General features: G+C 51.9%; 11 protein-coding genes across 11 annotated transcripts; 6 read left to right on the top strand and 5 right to left on the bottom strand.

Moving 5' to 3' along the window:
* Nucleotides 1-571: 571 nt before the first annotated feature.
* CTRU02_200776 (dynactin arp1 p25 subunit) lies at nt 572-1323 on the top strand (the record flags this gene model as incomplete). The annotated part of the gene is made up of 3 exons (XM_036718789.1): nt 572-610; nt 695-924; nt 1005-1323. The coding sequence occupies 3 exons, from the start codon at nt 572-574 to the stop codon at nt 1321-1323; spliced, it is 588 nt and encodes a 195-aa protein (XP_036589789.1).
* Nucleotides 1324-1881: 558 nt separating this feature from the next.
* On the bottom strand, nt 1882-3226 carry CTRU02_200777 (uncharacterized protein; the record flags this gene model as incomplete). Its single annotated transcript, XM_036718790.2, has 3 exons — nt 1882-2444; nt 2517-2831; nt 2893-3226. The coding sequence occupies 3 exons, from the start codon at nt 3224-3226 to the stop codon at nt 1882-1884; spliced, it is 1212 nt and encodes a 403-aa protein (XP_036589790.2).
* A 1192-nt stretch (nt 3227-4418) lies between these two features.
* CTRU02_200778 (F-box domain-containing protein) lies at nt 4419-5729 on the top strand (the record flags this gene model as incomplete). Its single annotated transcript, XM_036718791.2, has 1 exon — nt 4419-5729. One exon carries the CDS (start codon nt 4419-4421, stop codon nt 5727-5729), a length of 1311 nt encoding a protein of 436 aa, XP_036589791.2.
* A 716-nt stretch (nt 5730-6445) lies between these two features.
* Nucleotides 6446-7467, top strand: CTRU02_200779 (uncharacterized protein; the record flags this gene model as incomplete). The annotated part of the gene is made up of 2 exons (XM_036718792.1): nt 6446-6743; nt 6866-7467. The coding sequence occupies 2 exons, from the start codon at nt 6446-6448 to the stop codon at nt 7465-7467; spliced, it is 900 nt and encodes a 299-aa protein (XP_036589792.1).
* A 1615-nt stretch (nt 7468-9082) lies between these two features.
* CTRU02_200780 (PRELI-like family protein) lies at nt 9083-9805 on the top strand (the record flags this gene model as incomplete). The annotated part of the gene is made up of 1 exon (XM_036718794.1): nt 9083-9805. One exon carries the CDS (start codon nt 9083-9085, stop codon nt 9803-9805), a length of 723 nt encoding a protein of 240 aa, XP_036589794.1.
* Nucleotides 9806-10793: 988 nt separating this feature from the next.
* CTRU02_200781 (peptide chain release factor 1) lies at nt 10794-11762 on the bottom strand (the record flags this gene model as incomplete). Its single annotated transcript, XM_036718795.1, has 1 exon — nt 10794-11762. One exon carries the CDS (start codon nt 11760-11762, stop codon nt 10794-10796), a length of 969 nt encoding a protein of 322 aa, XP_036589795.1.
* Nucleotides 11763-13581: 1819 nt separating this feature from the next.
* Nucleotides 13582-14277, top strand: CTRU02_200782 (glutathione s-transferase; the record flags this gene model as incomplete). The annotated part of the gene is made up of 1 exon (XM_036718796.1): nt 13582-14277. One exon carries the CDS (start codon nt 13582-13584, stop codon nt 14275-14277), a length of 696 nt encoding a protein of 231 aa, XP_036589796.1.
* A 532-nt stretch (nt 14278-14809) lies between these two features.
* On the bottom strand, nt 14810-15275 carry CTRU02_200783 (NmrA family protein; the record flags this gene model as incomplete). The annotated part of the gene is made up of 2 exons (XM_070203742.1): nt 14810-15117; nt 15158-15275. The coding sequence occupies 2 exons, from the start codon at nt 15273-15275 to the stop codon at nt 14810-14812; spliced, it is 426 nt and encodes a 141-aa protein (XP_070062324.1).
* Nucleotides 15276-16563: 1288 nt separating this feature from the next.
* On the bottom strand, nt 16564-17206 carry CTRU02_200784 (uncharacterized protein; the record flags this gene model as incomplete). The annotated part of the gene is made up of 2 exons (XM_036718798.1): nt 16564-16678; nt 16740-17206. The coding sequence occupies 2 exons, from the start codon at nt 17204-17206 to the stop codon at nt 16564-16566; spliced, it is 582 nt and encodes a 193-aa protein (XP_036589798.1).
* A 2295-nt stretch (nt 17207-19501) lies between these two features.
* Nucleotides 19502-20646, top strand: CTRU02_200785 (uncharacterized protein; the record flags this gene model as incomplete). Its single annotated transcript, XM_036718799.2, has 3 exons — nt 19502-19586; nt 19983-20492; nt 20549-20646. 3 exons carry the CDS (start codon nt 19502-19504, stop codon nt 20644-20646), a joined length of 693 nt encoding a protein of 230 aa, XP_036589799.2.
* Nucleotides 20647-21965: 1319 nt separating this feature from the next.
* Nucleotides 21966-23414, bottom strand: CTRU02_200786 (RNA polymerase Rpb7-like domain-containing protein; the record flags this gene model as incomplete). The annotated part of the gene is made up of 1 exon (XM_036718800.1): nt 21966-23414. One exon carries the CDS (start codon nt 23412-23414, stop codon nt 21966-21968), a length of 1449 nt encoding a protein of 482 aa, XP_036589800.1.
* Nucleotides 23415-24130: the final 716 nt, after the last annotated feature.

The raw sequence follows: 24130 nt of genomic DNA on the forward strand, positions 1-24130 counted from the left end.
ACTTTTTGACGCGGAAGGCTCTTAATGGCCAGTGTTCCCTCGAGATTGTTCCTACCATAGAAAACTAGGAGAGAGATACATCACCAAGGCTCGAAAAATACGGAGACCATCGCCACGAAATGTATCTTGTAAATATTTTCTAACTGGCCGCCTTGAAGGTCCCTGAGAAAACCGAACATCAAATACCTCAAACAGTTAGCATGGGACAGCACTAACCTATTTAATCCTGGCAGAGGTATACGTGACTAACCACACATAAAGTTACATCAGTATGAGTTGAAGGTACTGTTGTTGCTGCAAATAACTTTTTTTAACATATTAACCAAACGAGCAATGATGTCTATTTTTTGGATTTGTATTGCAGAAGAGTGAGTGGTGTAAGCCAAAAGAATTAGGCGTTGGGCCACACCAACATCGGAAGTGTGAACTGACAGCGCGCTGTAATTCCGCCCCTGGACCGCTGGGGCCAGCACCCACGTCACACCTAAACGCGTCTGCTCAACAACCATCACCAAGATCTTCAATGAACCTCTAACCACCACTTGTAACTCCCCACACAGCAGCGCCCACAATGTCACGAAGACCGGCAAAGGGAGACTACATTGAGACCGTACGTCACCCATTTCATGTGCCTAGCAGTCACTGCGCATCTTTCCCCAATCCCGAGAGTGAACTGATTGACTGACCGCCGCAGGACACAGGCAACAAGGTCGCCCGCAAGGCGACGCTGGTCGGCACCCAGAACATCATGCTGGGCGGCAAAACCGTCATCCAGCCCGAGGTCATGATCCGCGGCGACCTCGCGCGATCCGCGCAGTCTTCCAGCGGCGGCGCCCCGGCAAACAACACCGCCGTCGCCATCGGCCGATACTGCTTCCTCTCCAGGGGTGCTGTGCTCCGACCGCCGGGGCGAATGTACAAGGGGTGAGAGCAACTTTTTATTCCTGTCCTGCCGGTCGCGCTCGTCCGTGTGAATTTGACGGCTGACTCGTTTCTGTTTATAGCATGTTCACGTACATGCCCCTCCGAATGGGAGACCACGTCTTCGTCGGCCAGTACACGGTCATCCAGGCCGCCTCGATCGGGTCCCACGTGCACATCGGCCGCGAGTGCGTGGTGGGCGAGTTCGCGATCGTCAAGGACTACGTCCGTATCCTCGAAGGCACCGTCGTGCCCCCAAACATGGTCATACCGAGCTTCAGCGTTGTTGCAGGGCAGCCGGCTCGCGTGGTCGGCGAGGTTCCCGAGGGAGGGCACGAGGAGTTTGAGCTGCGCGAGCTGTACAAGACAGTTGGCAACAACCCGCAACCGCTGCCTGTATGAAGCATGCAATCTTGGGAAGGGCGCGTGTTTGTCGTATATTGGAAAGAAGGGGGCATTCCTGGCGCTGTACGGGCATAAACGTTAAACCTCTGCTTGGGTTAGACGTTATACTGTTCAGGTGTTCCATACGAGCAGCGGTGAGAGGGGTTGCCCTCGATGCATAGGGAGCGGCGTTTGGCGTAGTTATTTGGCCCTTGAGCATAAAGATACCCTAATTTGGAGCTACAGCTCATTTTCACACTGGCATTTGAAACGGTTAAGCAACTGTCAAATCTTGATGGAAGAGGTCGGAGCTGTCCTCTGCAAAGGAGACCTGCAAACAAACATGCCGGGTATCTGCCTGATTTTGCATTTTTTGACTAGTTATATGTTCACCACCGCATGGAGTGGCCGTACCTGAAAGATCGGTTATGTGCCCATACATCATCACCAGGTCAGCCCTCACTTGCTGTGAAGGTATTATATACACCACACCCACCATCACTTACGCCGCCACCAACCCGCACCCTCGCCCCAGCTACTCCTTTACGCCACTCAATGCTCATTCAGTCATCAATTTTAAGGCTCGCCAGGCCAGATAGAGTCGGCCAGCTGCCTCACTAGCTTCAACTTGTTGGTCTGGTCCTCGTGTGTAATCGAGTTGCCAAGGTGGTGACTAGCGAAACCACATTGCGGGCTGACGCCAATTCTCTTCAGTGCCTGCTCACGTGTCTGGCCCGCGCCCTCCGCGACGAAGTCGGCCGCCTGGAACACACGCTCGCGCATCTTGTCGAGGTCCTCAAGCTCAGGGAACTTGGATGTGATGACTCCCAGAATGACGTTCTTGTGAGCGGGTAGTTCCTTGAGGGGCTCGAAGCCGCCAGCGCGGTCAGTGTCATACTCGAGGAAGTAGGTGTCGGCGTTGATCTCCTTGAACAACCGCGAAGCGATGCGGTCGTAGCCTCCCTCGGAGAAGTGGCGCGAGTATGCAAAGTTGCCGCGGCACAGGTGGATGCCCAAGTGCATGTCTGCGGGTCGGGAGCTAATGCTGTCATTATAAAGCTTGATGTAGGACTGGAGCAGGGCGTCCGAGTCCTCGCCCGCGTCCTTGAACCCCTGGAGCATCTTCTCTGAGCAGAAGTCTACCAGATGATTGCGTTAGCATCCCCATATTCCAATGTCCGGGTATAAAGGTTTGGATGGTAGCAACTTACACGCCAAGTTGGGGTCGTCAATGGTGACGTTGCGCACGCCGTGTTCGTAAAGAATATCCAGCTCAGTGCGGTAGGCCTTTGCAATGTCGGCGAAGTACTCCTCGTCGTTGGCGTAAACATCCTTTGCGTACGCATGTCCCTTCTTGTATCGCAGGTGGTACCATTCAGGAGCGGGCAGGGTCAGCTTCGCGTGCTTGACCTTGTCAGCGGGTATGATGCTCTTCAAGAACTCCCACTCTTTCAAATAAGTGCTACCCTTGTGCTTGATCTTGCCGGTGCAGAGAATAGATTCGCCAGGCTTGTGGTCGCTCTCGACTGAGAAGCAATATCGTTAGTTATAGGTGTAAAAGAAAAAAGAACAATCTCGAGGACTTACTGAATGCTGCGATATCCGGCACATACATGCGGAAAATATCCCAACTGGGAGCAGGAACTTCTTCGAAGCCCTCAAGGCCAGGGAAGAAATTACCCCAGAACTGGTGGCGACGGTACTCACCGTCATTAATGGCATGGAAACCTAGGTCGAGCTGAGTCTTGACAATGTCGCGAACACCCTCCTCCTCGAGACGGTGTAGCTCATTGTCCTCGGCAATTTCAACTGCCTTCTTTTCATCCAGAGCAATACGTTTCTCTGTGAGGGCCTTGGGTCGCAGCAGCGAGCCCATGTGCTCCGCACGGAAGGGGGGTCTTTGTTGGTTTTTGGCAGCCATTAGAGACGCTTCGACAGATGGACTTAGGAATTGCATCGTTCAGAAACAGAAACCAAGAGAGTCGGAAGCTCCTGGATGGTGTGCTGGCTTTAATACAATTGACTCGGCTTGGCGCTCTCTTTGTTTCCGACCGGAATAGCAGTTCGGCAGTTCTAATTCAAATTTTGAGAAATTTGACCAGGTTCATGGGATGTCAGATGCATGTAAGCAACCCCTCGATGGATAATCTTTAGCCCTTGAGCCCCTCGCCCCTCGCCCCCCTCCGTCGTGGACGATGTCATACCAATTCATGACCACGATCGAGACGCTCCGCCCACCTTAGCCCCCGCTTTCCCCGCCTTTGTCATAGCTGACACGGGGGGCCAATGCTCTAGTAGACGGCAAATGGAAAAGCCCGATAGCCGCCGTTGAATCGCAGTCTTTCGTTGTGGTCCATTTTCACCTCAGCTAGTGGGATTTTTTGCTAAATAGCAAGGGTGTACAAGTGGGTGTTGAGAAGATGTTGTTTTGGGAAAAGGAAACGCCGCATGCGCCGCAATCCGGCGGACGCATCAGAGGGTTACTAGTTGAGGAAAAAGCAAGTAGCTGCAGAACGGTTACCTTGCGTTGTAAAATCTCTGCACACGTAATAGCTGACTGTACTGGTAATATCTCGAGATGGTAATTACGAGCGTGCATTAGAAAAGTTTCGTTTGTTTGTTGTCTTACGAGTTGCCCTGTCCAGACTGGAGGGGAACTAAAGCTTTGGAGCTCTTATCAACACTCTTATCTTATCAGCAAGCTAGAGTGGGGCTGGTTGTGGCGATTTAAGTGGCCGTCACATGGCTGGAAAGGACCCCGCGATGACATTCTGCCCCCCAAAGTCATTCTCTTTCAAGCTACATCCATCCTTCCGATCCAAGACCCAGACATTCCAGCGCACACATATCGAACTGGCGATTCATCTGCATCAAGAACCAAAGACTATTATGATACCCCAATCAATCTGGCCCAATCACAACCATTTGAACTGTTTGTTGAACCACCTCAAGCCTTTTGTCTGATCTGAAACCCGCCTCGGCCAAAACCATTCCGTGAAACAGTCCCTCAGATCGAGGCACATAGCCTAGACCAAACCCACCTTTTTATATATATTAATGCTTCAGAACATTTCATTGTTCAGTTAGCTAAAACTTACTCAGATATTGATAGAATGCCCGACGGATCGACAATGGCTGTGGCCATCAACGATCTCCCGAACGAGATTCTGGCCCATATCTTTACCTACTTGGACCGGCCAGCGCCCTCTGACTCGAAGCTCCACGATCAGCCAAGCTCTTTGATGCTCCAAAATATCTTTTTCGATCGCGATCTCAAGAGCGTATCAGTCGTAAGCAAGAGATGGCGGGGTGCTGTGCTGCCTCTACTCTTCAGACATGTGATATGGACGTTCGACCGCTTTGAGCTGCCGCTTATAGAGGAGACAGGAGACCCAGCATCCGCTATCGACATACTCTCTTTTCTTAGAACAAATAATCTGACAAACTACGTCAATACTTTGACCATGTTCGTCGAGGACGCCATGGGGAGCGTTTCCACTCATGGCGCAAGCAGCGTTGAGTTGATGGAGACCGGGTTCGCGAGTAAAGCATCTTACAGTGAAGACTACAACTGGTTATGGAGGACCTTATTTCAATACGTGGATCCCACACGGCTGAGTATAATCGCATCACCACGAGTACTCGCGCAATTGCTGTCGCGAATGCTCTTCTTGGGGGACGCGTGGAATTTCGACATGCCGCAGCATGTTTTGTCCCTCTCACGAAAGGACAAGAAGGTGGTCACAACTAAATTCAATTCAAGGACGTCGTCATCTTCGTCAAAACAGGCACCACCCCACGAAGACTCGCTACGCAAGCGTGTCCCGTGTGACCTGTTCACTATCCGCCCATGGCAGTCTCTGTTGCTCAACGAAGGCTCATCGACTCGCGTCTACAAGACGTACGAATACTACCTCAAACGTCCACCATCCATCCTTGGCGCGCTTCTTGGTGCTGAAGAATTCCCCAACGACACCTCACTCATTGCTCCCTCGATCCGTGACTTTTCTTACGTCGGCATCTTCCCACTTTCAAGCCATTTCAACACCCTCGTTCAGAACATTCCTCGCATCGATCGTCTATTCTTGCAGCTAGTACCCCGAAACGATATCCTACAGGATGCCGACGAAATGCGCAACATCGATATCGCCGATCTTTGGATGGAGCGCAATACATCCTACTCAATGCTCTTCCGGGAGCTCTTCGATCCAGATCCAGACAGCCCCTGGCTTGAGCTCAAGACCTTTGAGAGCGGCGACGCAGCGGATCGAGAGGCGTGGGAGATGGCTGTACAGTTTGTGCAGTTCAGCGGTGTCCAGGGATGGAAGGTCGAAAGCGAGGGCGTCTTCGTGCGAGAGGGGAACGACAGCGGGCCGAGTTCGCTCCTCGGGATGTCTCAGTCAGTGGTGCCGGAATCACCGTAAATTCTAAATTACTTGGAGGAGTTGCTAATACAGGTTCCAAAGACTTCCGGGTCAGCTTAGACGTATGGCATTTAATGGAGTGGCTACACTGCCTGTCTCCAGCGTAACCTTTTACATGGGAGATGGCGGGCCGTAGTCGATAACATAGGACATCAAGTGCCTACTCGCTTGTGAAAACGATTTCAGCATGTGCTCTAGTGCACCATTTTACCCCGTCCTATAAGTTTACTGTCAAGGACACTAGCTGAATCATCTCCACCATCCTTATTCGACAAAGGTTCGCCGTTCTTTCCAACGGATAAGGCTGCGTCAACCACGCTAACCCTGAGGCTAAAAGGGGGATTTGACACTAATTTGGCCAAAAACACCACCATCTGACATCAGTCGTACAACAAAGACAGACATCATTATGCGTCGCTCTGGTCCCTGAACAAGATGTCCATGATTGAAGGGTTTCATCACAGAGACTGGAAAGCAGATAATGAATTCACAACACAACAGAAAATTGGTTTTTACATTTCGGAGCATTCATAACGGCCACCACATGGTGTTGCAAGTGGCGGTGCGACTTGAGTCTTGATGGCGTCTAGTCGTGTCGCACTAGTACATCCCGTGCGCCAGTCTGGCCTGGCTGTGATTAATGTTAATCTTCTTCCACGCGATTCTTCTCCCTTTGCTCACAAACTTCCATTCTTCGAAAATACGGTCTATTAAAAATGCATGTTTTTCTCCCGGTTGTTCTGGTGACATTCACCAGCATTGTGGCGGGCCAGGGTTCATGTTTTGTTCCCAATGGCACCAACCGCCACGCGCTCACCAATGCTGGTGGTAATAAGTACGAACCCTGCGAGGCCAATGGGCACAGCATGTGCTGCAATCCCGGCGTTGGGGACAAGTGCCAGCCGAATGGCCTCTGTTGGAACCCGATTGGCAAAGTTACTTGGCGAGAGAGCTGCACGGATCCGACCTGGCAGTCGCCGAAGTGCATCAAGCTGTGCGCTTCTGACGATTATAGTAAGTTCTAAGCGCGGCTGCGAAAGGATGTCTGTTGAAAGATGAAGGTTTCCGTGATAGTCTGTTATGATTGATGCCATGTTTCGTTTTAGGAAATTTGCTAATGATACCTTTCCTATCAGTACAAGATGGCGTACCGGCTTCTGGGATGGATGCCCTCGTCACCAAATGCGCAGACGGGAGTTACTGCTGTGGCAACGACAAGAAAGCTTCGGACTGTTGTAACTCGGGCCAAGGGGTTAGAATCAAGGATGAGGTGACGACATCTTCTACATCTTCTACGTCTTCTCTATCTTCATCTTCTACATCTGCCTCGTCTTCTACAACCAGTACAACGACTACCTTGGGTCCTTTGTCGGCCTCTGCCCCTTCCGCGCCAGCTCCCACGGTATCATCCACCGGTAGTGACAGTGGTACCAGCAATGAGACCGGCAGTGAGACCTGGAGCAATCAGGCCGGTATCATTGGCGCCGCCGTGGGCGCGGGCGTAGGCGCAGCGTTCTCCGTCATTGCCATTTGGATGTTCTGGTATCTAAGAAAGAGGAAGGCCGCAACATCACGCATGCATGTTATGGGCGCTACACAACAGCACGCTGCGGTAAACGAGGATGTGAAATACAAAATGGTTCCAACGGCTTCGCAGCAATATATTGTAGAGCTCTCGGGGGAGCCGCACATACGAGCGGAGCTGGATGGGGAGTCTGTAAAGCCACCAAGTCAGTAATGGCATCTGTTCAATCTCACAGTCTGGGGAGTCGGAATTTATCACTGTAGCTTTCGGGACCTTTTACATAACGGGATACCACTTTCAAGAGCACCAAGCTTTCGTTGGCAGTGTAGGTGATTTAGAAATTTTTTTTTTTCCATGGGTTCGGGGATCTGGATTCTTTGCAAAGGTGCATTGTTGGTTGACAAACATTGAGATATCCTTATACATAGCCTAGGTACTGCCCTTACGTGTAGGCTAGTCATAGAGAAACAGTCTATTATTGTTGGAGAAGCTCCGATTAGGTTGGTGACCGAGTCGAGACCATGGCACGACAAGCATTTGGGGAACCTTAACGCATTCCCGTCTTGTATGCCCACGAGAAGAGTTTCGCCTTGAGAAGCTTTGAGTTACGTGTTGGCTAGCTATCTACAGCTATTGTTTAACTACGAAGAATCCAGTCCAGCTTCACAAGCAGTGCATGTGGTATTTTGAGCGGGAACGCCAGTCTGATGAGAAACCCTATCTTGGATTAGTGAAATGAGTTGACAGACTGCAGCCAGCTCTGAACGAGTTTTCAAGAATGGACATCGCAGACATCGACTCATGTTGATGCATGTTATGGGGGTTACCCTTACGCTTCAATCATCAATGTCGTTGGGCAGAGCCAATCAGAAACCACAATTCGAGGAATGGGGAAACTCCTGCACTCACCTCGACAGCAGCCGTGCCCGTTGTCATCAAAGAACAGATCAAGGTGCCTTGGCTGGGAAGCAGCTCACAAAGCTCCGCCATTTCCGTTTTGTGTTTCATGCAGAAACTCTAAAGAGCCACATGGCTGCAGGCTACAGACTACAGAAATGAGGTCGAGTTTCAAGGTGGGGCAAAGGTGAGGCTCAAACTGACCGTGACAGCTCATTCAAGCTCTCGGTGAGCTCGGTGTACTCCACATCATGTGATTTTGCCACTGATGAGGCCCAAGCTCGCCTGACCAAAAGCGGGCGCAATGAGATCTTCCGGCCAATCGGAGCGCTTTGCAATGATGGACAAAGCTTATTGCCGTAGCCTCCCAGTGGCTGGAAATATCCAATGGCCGACAGGCCGCCTTGGGGTCTTCTACGCCATTGGCCGACCAATACCATCCCTCAAAAAGAAAGTCGCACGGCAGCTTCTCCCCCAAAATCAATCGACCTATCGTTCGATATACGCACGGTGTCGTTGCACACTACATCATTCCAACCGCCCTTCTCCTCCTCTCCTCACCTCTCCCCAATATTCCGTCTACTCCTCATTTTTAACCCTCCCCCCAGACCTCCCGTCCTGCCGCTCTCCTCCTTCTCTTCAGCCTCTTCTTCTGGATCCCTCATTTACGATAAGCTTACATTGCGCAAACTCCCGAAACCGAAAATACCGACGACTCGGTAGCCGAGCTTCCGTGGCGGATATAGCTTCACTTTTTTTGGCCCTTTTCAGACAACCCCCGGAATTTGCACTGGGACGTCCACGCCAGCCTCTCGATGTCAACACCCCCTACGTCCAGACGAACGTGAGCGCTTTCTCGCATCGAACAACTTTCGAAGACTTCAATTGAAACCTGCATCGTCTACCGCAATCAACTGCTGCCGCAGCCAAGATGGTCCTCACGCACTCGACGAACCACACCTACTCCCACCCCTTCCCGACTGTGACCCTAGCCTACTTCCTCCGCTACTCCTCGCCCAAACTCAACCCCTTCTCCACCCATGTGCTCAGCACCGATACCATCGACAGCCACCTCGACCCGGCGACGGGCAGGCTGCACACGACCCGTATCCATTTGAAGAAGTCGCGTATGCCAGCCCCGGTCTTCAAGCTCCTTCCCGCTTCCATCACCGGTGGTGGCTCTGCTGAAAAGGCGAGCTACATCCTGGAGACTTCGATTGTTGACATGCGTGAGGGCTGGATGCGCACCGAAAGCCGCAACCTCAACTTCATGAATGTGCTTTCTGTTGTTGAGAAGCAAGACTTCCGCTTGCCCGCCGGCGCTCCCGTCGACGCAGCTACCGACGTTACAACCACTGTCATCTACAGGTCGCGCCTCGGCGAGAGACTTCGCGGCGGCAAGAAGGACCAGCTGCCCCAGGCAGCTAGTGTTGCAGAGCAGCCGGAGCAGAAGGAAGGCCGTTGGCTGTCCGGCTGGATGACCGGACTTGGCGCCCGTGGCATCCAGCGAAGCATCGAGAACCTGGCCTCCAGCAAGACGCAGGACCAGATGGGCAAGAGCCGTGAGGGCATGCGCGTTGTGCTCGAGAGGCTCCGCAAGAACGGCGTCGTTGGCGTGCTGGAGATGATGAGACGTGAACGCCAGCTTGCTTGATTTATTCTACTCCCCCCTCATGATTGCGAAACCTGGAGCGTGTGGCCCGGACTGAGGAGGAGAGCACACATTGTACACCATTGACGAAGCCCGAAGTCTCCACGACTGGGCAGTCCGCGAGTCCGCTACACGTTCCTGTACCTTACCCCACCCTTGTTGTACATTATTATATGACCATAGCGCGGCGTCTTTATGGCTGATTTGAAGGTTGGAGGGATGTTATCCAGGCAAAAAGGAAAACGGATAACACGACGGAGAACACACAAAACTTGGGATCCCTCTGTCATGCCGACGCAGTATGACATCCCCTCTCTTGTATCTGATACTTGATGTAGTCAAAAATGTAAAAGCTCTTTTTTTTCAATGTTCAAGGTTTTGCTTATATCATATCACTGTGACTGAACACAATTTCACATGGCCAGTGGCTGGCTGAATCAACCGGTTTTTTCGCATCGAACGCTTCCTCATTTTGACTCTCCACCGGCGCTCCGACATGACATACCCAAGTCAGCAAACTCGACGGGGGGTCTACGACACAAGCACCTTTCGGACTGACATTTTGCGAGACATGGGAACCCAAGCGCTTTCTACCCTCGTCAAGGATGTGCCTGCATGGTATCTTTCATAAAAAACACGTTGTTCCAGATGCTTGGTGATCTGCTGAAGCACACGTTTGGGGGCGGGATTTGGACGAATCCGGGGTACGTACGTCGGGGTCGCATCATCACCCGGTTGGGAAAAGTTTGTGGGCTGGGATTGTTCCATGGCCCTTTCGTTGGACAAGGGAGAAAACAAACTACGCGACGCGGCATCGTGTTCCGGGTTTGTATACAACATTTATGGCTTTTCACGAGGATGCCTCTTTCAACGAAGCATTACTGAATAACGATGCCAGGCTCTTTTTTCTTTGGTCCTGTGCTTTGCTTTTTGTTCTAGGTGGTCTACAATATGATACAAAGAGAGTATTACAAGACGAGGAGGGGACGCATTACTTCTGCGCCTTCTTCTCCGCGATCAACGTCGCGGCCTCCTGCTCGGCCATCATGGCCTCAATATCCTGTGAGACCATCCACTCCCGTACGCTTTCAAATACCTTATCCAGCGTCTCCCCGCCGGAGATGACGTCGGGTAAGTCGTGCACGTCAATGCCGGCGCGGTGGTCCGTCACGCGGTCCTGCTGGTAATTGTACGTTCTGATCTTGTCGCCTCTCGTGATCTTGTTCTTTGAAAGCACAGAGTTCCTCAGCTGCGCCGCGGCCTCCTCCTTCGCCTCGCGCCGCTGCAGAGCGACTCTCGAGCGCAGGAGCTTCCACGCGTCCTCGCGGTTTCGCTGCTGCGACCGCGAGTCCTGCATGCTCACCACCGTGCCCGTCGGCAAATGCGTCATCCGGATAGCCGATTCCGTCTTGTTGACGTGCTGTCCGCCCGCGCCTCTCGCGCGCATCGTCTCGATCTTGACCTCTTGCGGGTCGATGAAGAAGTCGCTTTCCGGGTTGTTAAAGTCCTCCTCCACGGCGCCGTTCTCGGGGAACGAAGGGAGAACCCACACGGCCACGGCGCTGGTGTGCGTGCGACCCTTGCTCTCGGTGGCCGGTACCCGCTGCACGCGGTGCATGCCGGCCTCCCCGCGGAAGATGTCGTACGCTCCGGGGTCCTGGACCTCGATGATGGCCTCCTGCAACGGCTGCTCGCCCGCCGCTGAAGAAGAGTCGCCCGCCGCGTCGGCCATTTCGTACTTAATGACCTGCACGCGGTAGCCCTTGCGCGTGCAGTATTGCTTGTACATCTTGAAAAGGGTGTCGGCGAAGAAGCGGCCCTCGAGACCACCGGGGCCGGGCCGCAATTCCAGCAGGCACGGCATGTGGGCGAAGGAGTCTTTGGGGGTCAGGGCCGCCGAGAGTTTGCGCGAGAGGGCGCCGAGGTGGCCCGTCGTGCTCTCCAATTCGTCCTTCGCCATCTCACGGAGCTCCTTGTCCTTGGAGCCGAGGAGGCCGTTGAGCTCCGCTATCGAGGCCTGTGCCTTTTCCCATTCTTTCAGGGCGGTCACGACGCTCGAGAGCTCGCCGATGCGGCGGGCCGTTTTAGAGTCGTAGTTATCCTCGAGTGTGCGCGAGAGATCCTCGTGTTCTGTTGCTAGACTCCGTGCCCTTTGAAGGAGGGCCGGTGGCAGGTTTGTGTTGGCGGTATCTGCTTGGAGGGCGTCATGTTAGTTGCGCACTGGAAAGACGTTGTTGATGGGCAGGCTGGAGCTTGCCTGTGCTAGCGCGGCGGATGAATTGGGCGTTCCTGGGCTTGAGGAGCCCTCCCAGGCACCGGCGGCAAACCCATGGTGCCGTGAGCATACTCGGTCGCCGAGTCGGGATTATGATGGTGATGTTTGGTAGAAAGTGGGAAGTTGTATGAGGCCACCAAAAAGTTTAGTTCAAGCTGGCCGAATACAGAAGCTCAGGTACAAAGTTCCCACTGGCGCAAAAGTCCAACAGTCCAATTATCGGGTGGTGTTGGATTACGTAATGCACATCATTTGCTGTGGTATTTGCTCCCAGTGAAATTATTAAGGGAATCAGGTACTGTATGAGGAAATAGCTGCTACTGGTCTATTCAAGGGGTTTGTGTGTCGTTTTTCCTGTTTCTTCATTTTAAACTAGATCCAGCTACGAATCACTCAAACAGACGGTCCCCGTTTCCTCCGTTCTCGAGTACAGAATCCAGGTTCCAATGCCGATTCGATCGGCCTTGGCATACCGGCCTGGAGCTATTACAGGCAAGCAATTTCGGTGGTCTAGGCCGTTTGGCCCGCTTTACGGCGCGTTGATAACCATCAACAGACGCGGTCCAACTCTATCTACTCCGTACTTCAGGTACTGATTACAAGAATGACTCTACACTATTCGGATTATTTTTCTGGGAGATGATGAAATGTGTCTTCCCTTGCAGTAAGAAGCTTCAAATGAGTCACATACGGCTGTACCCGTTTGCAAGAAGCTATCCCTCATACAGACAGACTATGGCTTTCGACTTAGGAGTGATGGAGTTCTCCACTGACTCCAGGCATTTCTTCATCTCCACCTCTCTTGTTCCCGGTGATGATGTTCTCTGGTTTTAACGCCATACAGTTTTAGAATGTCAACTTCGCAATGCAGCTATCCGTTTGGATCAGCATTAGCTATCATGCTGATTCGCAGGAGCGGGATTGATTCCAATACCACCAGTCTTTCATATTCAAACATAACAAGATGACCCGGCTCGTACCTTGCGCGTCACAGTTGATTGGTAAAGCCGCTCGCTTCTGGCCTGTTCTCCGTTACAACATTTTAGCTTCTTGGCCCTCTAATTTTTACCCAATTGAGTTATCGCCGCAGCGCCCTTTCATTGACATGGCAGCTCAGCAATGGCCCAACCCCACTTCCCTCGTGTCGGTGTGCGGGTATGCTTATTTTTCTCGGCTTCACACCCAAAATCCAGCTGGCTAGCATTGCAGTTGGAGTCTAGTTGAGGCTGAATTGGTAATACGTCTCGTCTAAACTATTGTTCATTCCTGCCAAAAGAGGAAGGCCCCTTGCTTTACACTTCACTCCACCACACGGTAGGGCGTCTATTAACACATATCTCGCGATAGAGCATCATCAGATGAGTCAACCCGCTAGTGCGGACTGCATATATATACACTGGCCATATCCCGCGACCGATTTCGTATGCCTTCTTTTCATCTGTATCAAATCTTGACTTCTTAAATTCATATCCTTCAACTGAGATCAAAGCTGTAAACCGTCACAATGGGCTACGTCCTCTACATCGCCAACAAGCGCTACTCTAGCTGGTCAATGAGGCCTTGGGTTCTCCTGAAGGCCCTCGACATCCCCTTTGAAGAGCGTCTGCAAACCTTTGTCGCTGGTCGTCGCCAACCGGCTTTCCTTTCCTTCTCCCCCTCCGGCAAAGTGCCCACTCTTGTCGACGGTGACACTACAGTCTGGGACTCCCTCGCCATCGTCGAGTACATCGCCGACTCCTACCCGGCCGCATGGCCCCAGGACAAGGCAGCTCGCGCCTTTGCCCGCTGCGCCACCGCAGAGATGCACTCGAGCTTCGACGCCATCCGTGACCAGTGCTCCATGAACGTCGCGCTGCGCATCGATCTCTGCGGCCCGCCTGACGCGGCCCTGCAGCGTGACCTCGACCGTCTGGATGAGCTGTGGACGGATGGTATCAAGAAGTTTGGCGGTCCGTGGTTGGCGGGTAAGGAGTTCTCGGCTGCTGATGCGTTTTTCGCGCCTCCCGCGACGAGGATCCAGACTTTTGGGCTCAAGCTGAAGAGCCCCGAAGCGGTGGCATATGTTGAGAGATTGCTGGAGCACCCTGCCGTCAAGCAGTGGATCGAGGAGGGAATTGCAGAGACGGCGAGGGAGCCGGATCATGAGGAGGATGCCGTGAGGGGGAGGAAAATCCTGAAGGACTTGTCTGCGCCTCAGTGAGGTGGTTGCTATGAGTGGGGGGTTCTTAAGGAGGATACGGGTTGGGCGATATGATATCAAGAGGTTTGAGAAGTGTGTTAAAAGTGTTGGGTCTTGAATCTCAGCAATCAAATGAATATTTCTGCGTAAAGATTGTTGTCAATTATGGAGTTCATTATACTAGGAGTCGGTAAGGAAGTCACAAAAGAACCACTAATTGGAAAGCCAACGAAGCCAACAACAGACTCACCACCCCATCAGCCAAAGTGCGCCCTGAAGAACCTCTCCAGCGTCATCAACTCAGCGTCATCTTTCCCCTTGCCCTGGGCCTTCACAGCAGCAGCCTTAAGCTCCGCAGGAAGCGCGAGATCGTTCGGCTCGCCATAGTACAACCCGCCAGAATACTGCACGAAGCCAAACATGCCCTTGACAGTCTCCAGTGCCCGCATTCCGTAAGTCTCGAGAGTCTTCCAGTCCTCGATCGGGACATATCGAGCCTTTTTGCCAGTCGCTATTCACCACACGTCAGCTATATACTTGACATTCTTCAATGTCATGAAAAGGGGATGAGCAGCATACCGACTTCGAAATCTTCCCCGAACCGGTCAATGGCTCTCGACTGCGACATGCCCTGAACGCGCTTCCCCTTGTACTTCTCTGGTGCGAGAAAGACGCCGTGAACAAGGTCGCCGTAGTCGGCTTCGATACCGATGAGAGGCACCTCCTCGTTGCCACCCCAGCGTGGGCTGCTGAATGTCATGTACCCCTCCGCGTCAGGTGTGTATGGCAGGCCGCCGAACACGGCGGCGAGCTCAGGGGGGAGAAAGTTCTCCATGTACCATCCTGGACTGACCTCCACGACAGTCAACGACGGCTTGGAACGGGCGTACTCGCCGATGGCGTGTTTCTCTGCGAGTATTGTTAACATGGTAATTCTCATTAGTTCTGATGCATGTAATCTTACCTTCAAACGCTTTGACTGGCAGCGCTCCCTTCGTGACCTCGCTGGCAGACACCATACCGCTGTATACGAAAACCTTCACGCCGGCCTCAACAGCAGCATCGACGATGTGCTTTCCCACGTCCGTCTCGCTGGGCAGACCTTCTTCACCGATTGTCTTTGCTACTGTCAGTTGTCTCATTCTTTCTTCGAAGATTTAGGTTTCGAGATGAAGAACCTGGCTTACCGGGTCATCTGAGTTAGTGTTCGCAAACACGCCCCAACTATCTTTGAACGCCGCAACGAGGGACTGCTTGTCCAACCCGTCGGCCTTGACGACTTCAACTCCTGAAGAGGCCAAAGCCTGAGCGGCCGCGGAAGAGGGGTTGCGGGTGATGCCTCGGATAGTGAAGGAAGCAGACTTGTCGCGGAGCAGGGCCTGCACGACACTACCGCCCTGAGCACCTGTTGCGCCGTAGACTGTGATGAGCTTGGACATAATGTCAAAGATTTGATTGATTTTCAATGGATAGATGGTGAGATTGATGTTGTTATGATCCCGTTTGATGATCGGAATGCAGACATAATATCCTCGAGAGCATCATGAGCTTTTATACTCATCTCACTAACGCATTTCCTAGTTTTTCAAGAGACACATTTACCACTTTCACGATAATAACACGATGCAGATTTAGTGATCATGACGATGCACACGCGTCCTCGTTCACGAGAGCAAGCCCAAGATTCGCATCCAGAGAAGCTGCCCTGAAGCCGCAGCCACAAAATCGACGCCAGAATGCCCGCCAAGGCGGCTGACTTGGTCAGGTATGCGAGGCCGCGCAGACAGGGCTTGGGGGAATTTATGATCAGTAATACGCTTCGTCGCCTCGTACTTCTCTCCGCACTACTCGCCGGCGACCCAATTACCCCGTCTTATTTCAACCACCAAAACCTGCTAATCGAGGTATCTATGGTTTCCATCAGTTTTAACTTTAAGGTTAGGATTTGATCCTTTGGCGACGATTTCTTTTTTCGGGATCGAGTTACGGGCGCCATTGGCTGTGTCACACAGGGATCTGGCCTATTGCCTGATGTCTAACATGGGACGAAGAATAGATTCGAGAACAACACGAAAACTAGCTCCCGGCTGGCTGTTAAGTTTGCCATTACTTTTACTTGCAACCAAGACTTCATCTTTTTGCGCGGGTCTACTTATCCAAATCATTAAAGTACCTTCTCGGTGTTGCTGTACTAGTTGGACAACGGTTACAGCTCTCAATTATTAGTTGCTAACTGTGTACAATCGTCTTATGAGGTTACTGTACCGCAACATCCTTCCCTTATTACCTCTAGTCCGTTTTTGACATTTAGACGGGGTTGCAATAGAAGCAGCCCATGTTGTTGTCAATGCCTGAAGCAAGATTGCCGCCAGGGTAGCGGAAGATCTGGTGACGGCCTTTTGTGGGATCACTGTTGGCGCCGCTATATTTTATGTTAGCAACGAGGCATTTGCAAAACTTGATAAATTGAGAGTAAAGCTTACGCGGCATAGAAGTCACATTGGCCTCCCTGGTCCGGTCCAACAGAAGTAATACGGCTAACCCAGTACGAGTCGGGATAGATGCCTTTGCCAACGGGATAGCAGGCGTAGTAACATTCGCCCGTGAAATTGGTGCCGTCACACAGGTAGACGCCCAAGCAGATGCGCTTGTCGAGACTTCTTGCGGCGTTGGACTCGTCGGTGTTCTTGAGATTGGCGACCTCGGCCTTAAGTTCCTCATAAGGGAGCGGGCCCGTAATGATATATGACTCGGCGTCGGCAGCGGGAACAGTGCCAGGAGCGGCGGCCACGAAGGCGGTGGAGAGAAGAGTGAGGAAGCAGGAAACGCGCATCTTGGTTGTAGTCGACGGGTCTTCTTGTCTTGACTTGATAAAGGGGTAGATAAGACTGTCCTGGCCAGGCGAGATGAAGGCTGACTTTATACTTGAGTCTTTATGGTCTGTCTGCATACATCCAAGTAAATGGCGGACAGAGGCACGTGTAAAAGTTGCGGTATGGCTTCGGTTTCCCAATGTAGAAGAAACTCCCAAGATGGACTCTATGGCTTTCCTTGTGGCAGCTTCCAGATGATGAGAAGTTCCACTTAGTATGGGACCGCAACCACGGAAGAGTGACTTTGGGTGATGCTAAGGTAAGAGCAGCAGAACATGGTAGGACCAATGAAGAGATGAAAAGACCAGAATCGAGCCAGACGCACTATACGTTCTCATTAGAGACAGGGATATATAGACTTTCTACCTTTGGGCGGTAAATATTGCAACACTTTGAATACTTAATCAAGCATTGAATCCTTCGGGTCTCCCGGCTTGGTATCAATGATGAGCGACGTCAGACCAGGATCGTATGTGGTAGAAGCAGGCAAGTGTCGAGGAGAAGAACATCCGTTCAGTGTTACGTTAACCCTCCGCATGGTAAGGCCTAGCGGGCTGGCAAGGGTAGCATTTGCAGGTGCCTAGGCCCAAGGCTCCCGACGAATGAGTGACCTTGTATTAAAAATTTGCCTCGGTAGAAGACTTGAAGGGATACCTGCAGACAGTGGGCAATTGAGGTGCTTGAACACGAGCCCCCAACAACGGTAGTTCCATCAGGCTATCTAGAATCAGACTCGTCTCCACTTGGTCATTTTCGTATTGAGCATTTGACTTGAAAGCAAAGGAAATAATATAAGAAAGGCAGGAGAAGCATGTGAAATATGAGATATAGTGGGTAAAGAAAACGATAGCAGCTCTAGGACCATAGCTAGGACATCTTGTACCAATGGGGCTTGAAACCCAGGATCAAGAGATACAAAGGCAGTCCCGCAGAAGCTCTACGCTTGGAGTTACTATCGCGATGCCTGTTGGGTTACTTTAACGAGCATGAACCGTTTTTAAATGTCAAATAACTGTGGACCTGTGGATGCTGCTTTCACACATTAAGCAGAAGTGGTGCAGCAAATTCTGCAGCCATATATCCCGTTGAGCTTGCTGAGGAAATCAAGAAGACGGGACTAATGAGAAAATTTGAGAATAAGGTGTTCCAAGGGTAAACAAAGTCTAAGAAAGATGCTCAATAACCCCCAAAGCCGGTAAGATAGGCCCCAGTATACGCAGCAGCAATCAGATCGAGGAAGATTTCCAGAATTGGCAGTCTTTAGTCGACAGGGGTCGGATACCACGGTCTGGGGGAAGCGCATTGGGGGTTGTCTCCTTGACTCTATCACTATAGCAGAAAGATTTTGAAGAGATTGAAGGAAACACACTGAGCAGAAGAAAGTGTCAATGTGGTTGGCCACATTGTCCTAATGCACACTAAGAACAATATATCTCCAAGTATTTGTCTCGCGGGTGCGTCAGTATTTTGGGCTGCTCTACCAGACGGGGCAGCTTTATGATTAGCGATAGTCAAAAATATGCGGGTTCTTCGTAACAATTTCTCAGAGGAGACTTCCAGCGAAGAACAGTGCTTTAGTGGATCTAGGATGACGGCGTCTGATGATTTCAGTGGTTGACGCTGAACTTCGGATGAAAATTAGGGTCCATAAGCCAAAAGTTTTGCAGAAGGTCCAACAAGCAGCAAGCCTGCAATATCTAATTAGCCCTGATGGTCTAGCGGTATGATTCTCCCTTAGGGTTGTTTCGACAATTCAGTCTGGGAGAGGTCCCAGGTTCGATCCCTGGTTAGGGCCCAATCTTTTGCGGTTTACAACGATTGCTCTATTTGTTTTTGTAACGATGACTTTCTCTCATTAATGGATGGGTCGAATGTGCTTTTGGCGCCCTTGTTAATCCAGGTCAGTTTTCACAGCCTGACCAACATGAGTACCAGAACTGGCGATGCTTTGAGGCTGCAGGCTCTTGGCTGCGATAGAATCCAGTAAAGACAAGCGTGGAGCGGGGTTGGGTCTTGTCATGACCCGCGAATGTTTGAATTTGTTGGCGGTTTACATCTTGAGCCAACGAGAGATGCAGATGTATGATGAGCGGCATGCATTGTGGCACAAATAAGTGAACGGTCAAGGCAGATTGATGTTGGAAGACGCAGCCTGATCAGGGAGGATGTCGGTGGGAAGCAGTTGGGAAGGCGAAGACGTACATAGTATAAGTCTTCCTTAACTAATTCAGATTCAGATGTACACCAAGTCTCCAACTTACCATCGTCTTTTCAAGTTGGGCTGAAATAACTTAGACATTTGTTTTCATACCCTTGAATAGCCAATTCACTGCAAACACTACAAATCGAGAAGAAGTACTTCATAAGTCAACATGGCCATTCCCATAGGCGCCTTGGTTCTCATTAAGTCACGGGTCCTCAAGTTCCTTGGCTTTGGTGTACTTGGCCCCGTTGCCGGTATTTTCTTTTCACAGGCTCCCCGTTATTGAGTAACCATTGCTAAGAAGCCAACACACACAGGCACATGCGCCGCGTTTTGGCAGACCTACTATGGTGGGTTCGTCCCAGCAAGGTCTTTGTTTGCCTTGTTTCAGCGACTCGGTATGACATTGGGTTGATTTCTGGATGTGGTGTGGAAACTAGTGACATGCAGGACGGCACAAACGACTGGATGATTATGGCAAATTCATGTTGGGGGCCGTGGGCTAAGACCATGCATGATGTTGGTCAGAAGCAGGCAGAAAGCTAAGCGCATGCGGGCGTTCCCAGTCAGTTAGATGTATTTAAAGCCTATCATATGCCTCCTTCTATCCAAGCTTAACTGAATTTTGGTGTCTGCTTCTATAACATCAGGCCTTGGCCCAACCCATACTATCAAACTGAGGGCAGCACTTCAAAACGTCAATATGGATTGCGAGAGTTTCTTGAACTGCCTTACAGGCCATACTTCCACACCTCAACAAGGACTCCTTGTGAACGAGAAGCCATCCGGCATCATAACCAATCAGCCACTTAGATCAGACGAAGATGCCGCCTCTGAATTCATCGACATCCTCCGCACGGCTGAGAAGAGCGGCAAAGACCTGCAGCGCCGGCTCAAGAACATCGTGACAACCACCTCCTGGACTGAGAGTCTCGCCGAGCTCATCCTTAACGGAGTCGAAACCCTCGTTAGAAACGGCGAAACGATTGGCCAGATTGTGAAGGACGCCATAGATAAAGCGTATGAGCTTGCTCACGAACTCTTCGAGTTTGCGAGAGAACACCCTGTTCTCGTCACCATTGTTGCCATCGGCGTCTTGGCTATCATTTCCCCATGGGTTCTCGAGGTCCTTGGCTTTGGCGAATTTGGACCTATTGCCGGTATGTTTTCTCCTCAGATTCCCTATGTTTGACCACTGCTAAGAACCCCGATACAGGTAGCTTCGCCGCGCGATGGCAGTCCCTTTATGCCGGGTTCGTCCCGAAGGGTTCTCTGTTTTCCTTTCTTCAGGAACTTGGAATGACATGGACATGACTCCTGACTTCGATGTGGAAGCTGGTGCGCAATCCAAGCTAGGTTGTAGTAGCAATAGCCAGAACTGCATCTTGTGAAGGTCAATTTTGGGAGCCAACCAGTCGGTTTAACATATCAGGAAGTTTATAGAATTTCGCATCCAATGCGTTCTGTTTGATTCCGAGTGCTAGATATATCTCCCCTCATCATGCATATTCTTTGTGATTATTCGTATGCCACGGACAGAGAAGGAAACCAAAGAATGCTGCTGGTCTACAACGATGAAACAGAAGCTGCCAGTTCGCGATTTTTCCTTATGCAGTGAGTCTGAAGGATAAATACAATCTCACTTTCCAGTTGAAAGATAGGTAAAACAGACCTTGTCGTTCATAAATTCCTACGCAAACATTTTTAAAAAAATTCATATTATTCTGAACTTATCGACGCCGCCGCCTCCACTACCTGCTCGGAAAATGTCCGCCGGCCATAACGCTACTACGTTTATCTTAGCATGTGGCCTTGCGTTCTTTTACGGATACTCTTCTGCTCGACCTCACAGCCGCGAGTCTGATTCCCAGTCGTCATTCTGGTGGGGACTCCTCTCTATCTTTTCAAAGTCATGCAGAGGAGCCCTATTAACATTGTGTAGGTTCGTTCACGGCAACCTTGTTGGCTTTGGATGGGTTCTCGACCTTTTTGCGGGCGGCAAATGCGAGGAACGAATGGATCCTCAGGATGTTACCCCTGCTGATGGCCAGCCTGGATCTAACATTTGATAGAGTCAAGGCGCTTTGAGACCGGAGGGCTTCGTCGTTTCCTGAAAGTTTGGCTTGCATTTTTCTTCGCTTTTTTGCTTCTTCCTTGGTACTTCTCAGATGATGCTTCATCCGTGGTTTTCTCCTTGGTAAATACCGCTTATCAAAAGAGAGCCGAAACAGGCCATTAAAACCCACCGAATGTAAATGGATTCCTGGCCTTAACCCTGTACATGTTTTAGGCTCTAACGACTTTTAACAGTCTCTAGATTTTGATTTGATCCGTGTAACCTATACCACCATGACCCTCTATTTTGGTTTCTATTAGGAGTCTTGGGGAATGGCTCGCACATGGCACGTACATTGTCTCCATGTGGCTGACTAGCATTCCGCACCTGGCAACTTTCAATCGATCCAATCGTGGCATACAAGGTATTTGGTCAATCTTGGACCACAAACGACTTGGGCCGAGTTACCAGTCCTCACAGATGATGTACAGTGTATCATTATCAATTTTCCCTAAGCCCTCAAAACGCCCGAACAAGCCACCCCGCGGGGAATCGTAGATGCAGAGCAGCTAGTTTCCTATGCCTCCTCCGAAATGCCAGCAAACGCCTCCTTGCCCGCGCCCTCGTCGTCCGTCACGGGGGCCGTCGTGTTCCACACTTCCTGCTTCAGCGCCTTCTCCTCCTCGTCCTCGACCGCGCCGAACTTGGTGACGCTGAAATCGGGCATGCGGCGCCGCTCCTTGCTGAGGATGCCGGCGCTCTTGCCCACCCTGCGCCGGCGCTCCTGCTCCGCGTCGCGCTTGACGGCCGCCAACTCGCTTGCGGCGTCGAGCATCGTGCCCTCGATACTGAGGTATCCGTGATCGCCGCTGACGCCGACGTCAAAGGCCTTGATGCGGAACCTGACGCGGCCCTTGACCTTCTCGCCGCTGCCGTCGACCCAGAAACCCGTCGTGTGGATCTGGCGCACGGCGCCGTGCTCGTCCTCGGCCTCTTGCGCCTCGACGTTTTCAGTCTCGGCGAAGGGATCGCTGACGTAGTTCGCCGCCTCGGGTGAGTCGGCGTGCACCCAGCGCCACTCGGCCGGCAAGCGGGCGGACTCGATGCTGGCGTTGAACTTGCCCCAGCACACAACGCCAATGTGACCCTCGTTCTCAAGGTTGATGCTGCCTTCCATCCAGGCGCCGCGGCGGGGAATGAAAAGGTCGACGTCGACGGTGACATAGCCGAATCCGACAGCGAACTCGTCGACGGCAATGAGGTCGCAGCGCTCGCTATCAGATTTAGCGGCGTAGCGGCGGCCGGGCTGCTCGGAGAGGGCGACGTTGCGGAAGGCGAGGAGCACACCCTTGAGCTCCGGGACGTAGCGGTTCACGAGAGGCTCGAGGTGCTGCGTTGCGGCGGCGGTGCAAGGGGTGTCCCAGCCTATGGGGTAGATGGGGAGGTATAGCGAGACGGTCTGGCTGAAGAAGGGGAATTGGGGCTTGGAGGGCGCATCGGGGGGTTGGTGGGCTTTCGATGTCGATTGTGACTTTGTGGTAGAGTCGATATCCATGGCATCGTCGTCTTGTTCGGCTGCGGGCCCGGGGGACGCTGCCTTGGACTTCTTGCTCTTCTTGTCCTTCTTCTCACTGGCCGGCTCGGCCTCGACAGAAGCATCCTCGACGCCTTGCGACTTGCGCTTCTTCTTCTTGTCCTTCTTCTCTTTGCGCTCGGCATCGGATGCGTCCCCGTCGGCCTCGCCTATCGACTTGCTGTGTTTGTCCTTCTTGTGTTTCCGCTTCTTCTCGGGCGACGGCTCGCCATTGGCGAAGGAGAGGTCCTGAGAGCCGGCGGGAGTTTCGTCATCGTTGTCGTCGTCGTTGGTGTCGTCCTTGGTCACGCCGACGCTCTTGGAGCGCTTGTGCCTGCGTTCTTCGCTGGCTTCGGTATCCTCCTCACGCGAACGCTTCTTCTCCTTCTTTTCTTTCTTGCTTTTCTTGTCGGACTTGTGCCCGTTGGCGACGGGAGAGTCAATTGCCGCCATGGTTAAAGTGGAAGGTGCTGAGGGTATCGTTGTGTGTTGATGTAAAGTCTCGCACCGGCGGGTCGCGGAGGACGCTGGTTCCCGATTGTTCAGAAAAAGTTCAGCCAGACTTAAAAAAAAAAAAATTCGAGGGAAAGTTCACCGATCGGTAGTGGGGTTGCCCGTCTCCCGCGCTGGGCCCGCCAGCCTCTTAGACAACACCGTCCGAGCAGGGGGTATTTGGAGGGTTAAAAGGTACGTACCCCGGCCCGGCTTGACTCGGGAGGTCGGCGTATTGACCGCCTGCTTCATCCGGACATGCTTCTTGAAGTGAGACAAAAGTACAAAGTGTAGTATAAGGATAGGTACTGGGCCATCAGCCATACAGATCAATATGAAAAGCACAGAAACAGAGCCGTTTCATTTTGCGGAGCTCGGATTACTGGACCTCTCTGCTGCAGCATGTGTGGAGAGGTCCGGTTCCTGTTTCTTGAAGATCACCAATTGGGATGTGTTTTCTGGAGACATCAGACGAGCAACCAGACGGGCACAATCGGCCACAGGGCGTGGGGCTCCTTAGTTTAGATTGCTCTCGCATCCAGATTCCCCCTCCTGCCCCTCCACCTTGTAAGCACGTCTTTGTATGGCGTCAGTTCCCCGAGTGGTCGGAGCTCTACTTACAAATACTTCCTCGGCGGGGTGACACTGACAGGCCGTTATTGCCTGCGAGTTGAAGC

This window comes from Colletotrichum truncatum (assembly GCF_014235925.2).
Source record: "Colletotrichum truncatum strain CMES1059 chromosome Unknown Contig_0001, whole genome shotgun sequence".
Lineage (NCBI taxonomy): Eukaryota > Fungi > Ascomycota > Sordariomycetes > Glomerellales > Glomerellaceae > Colletotrichum > Colletotrichum truncatum.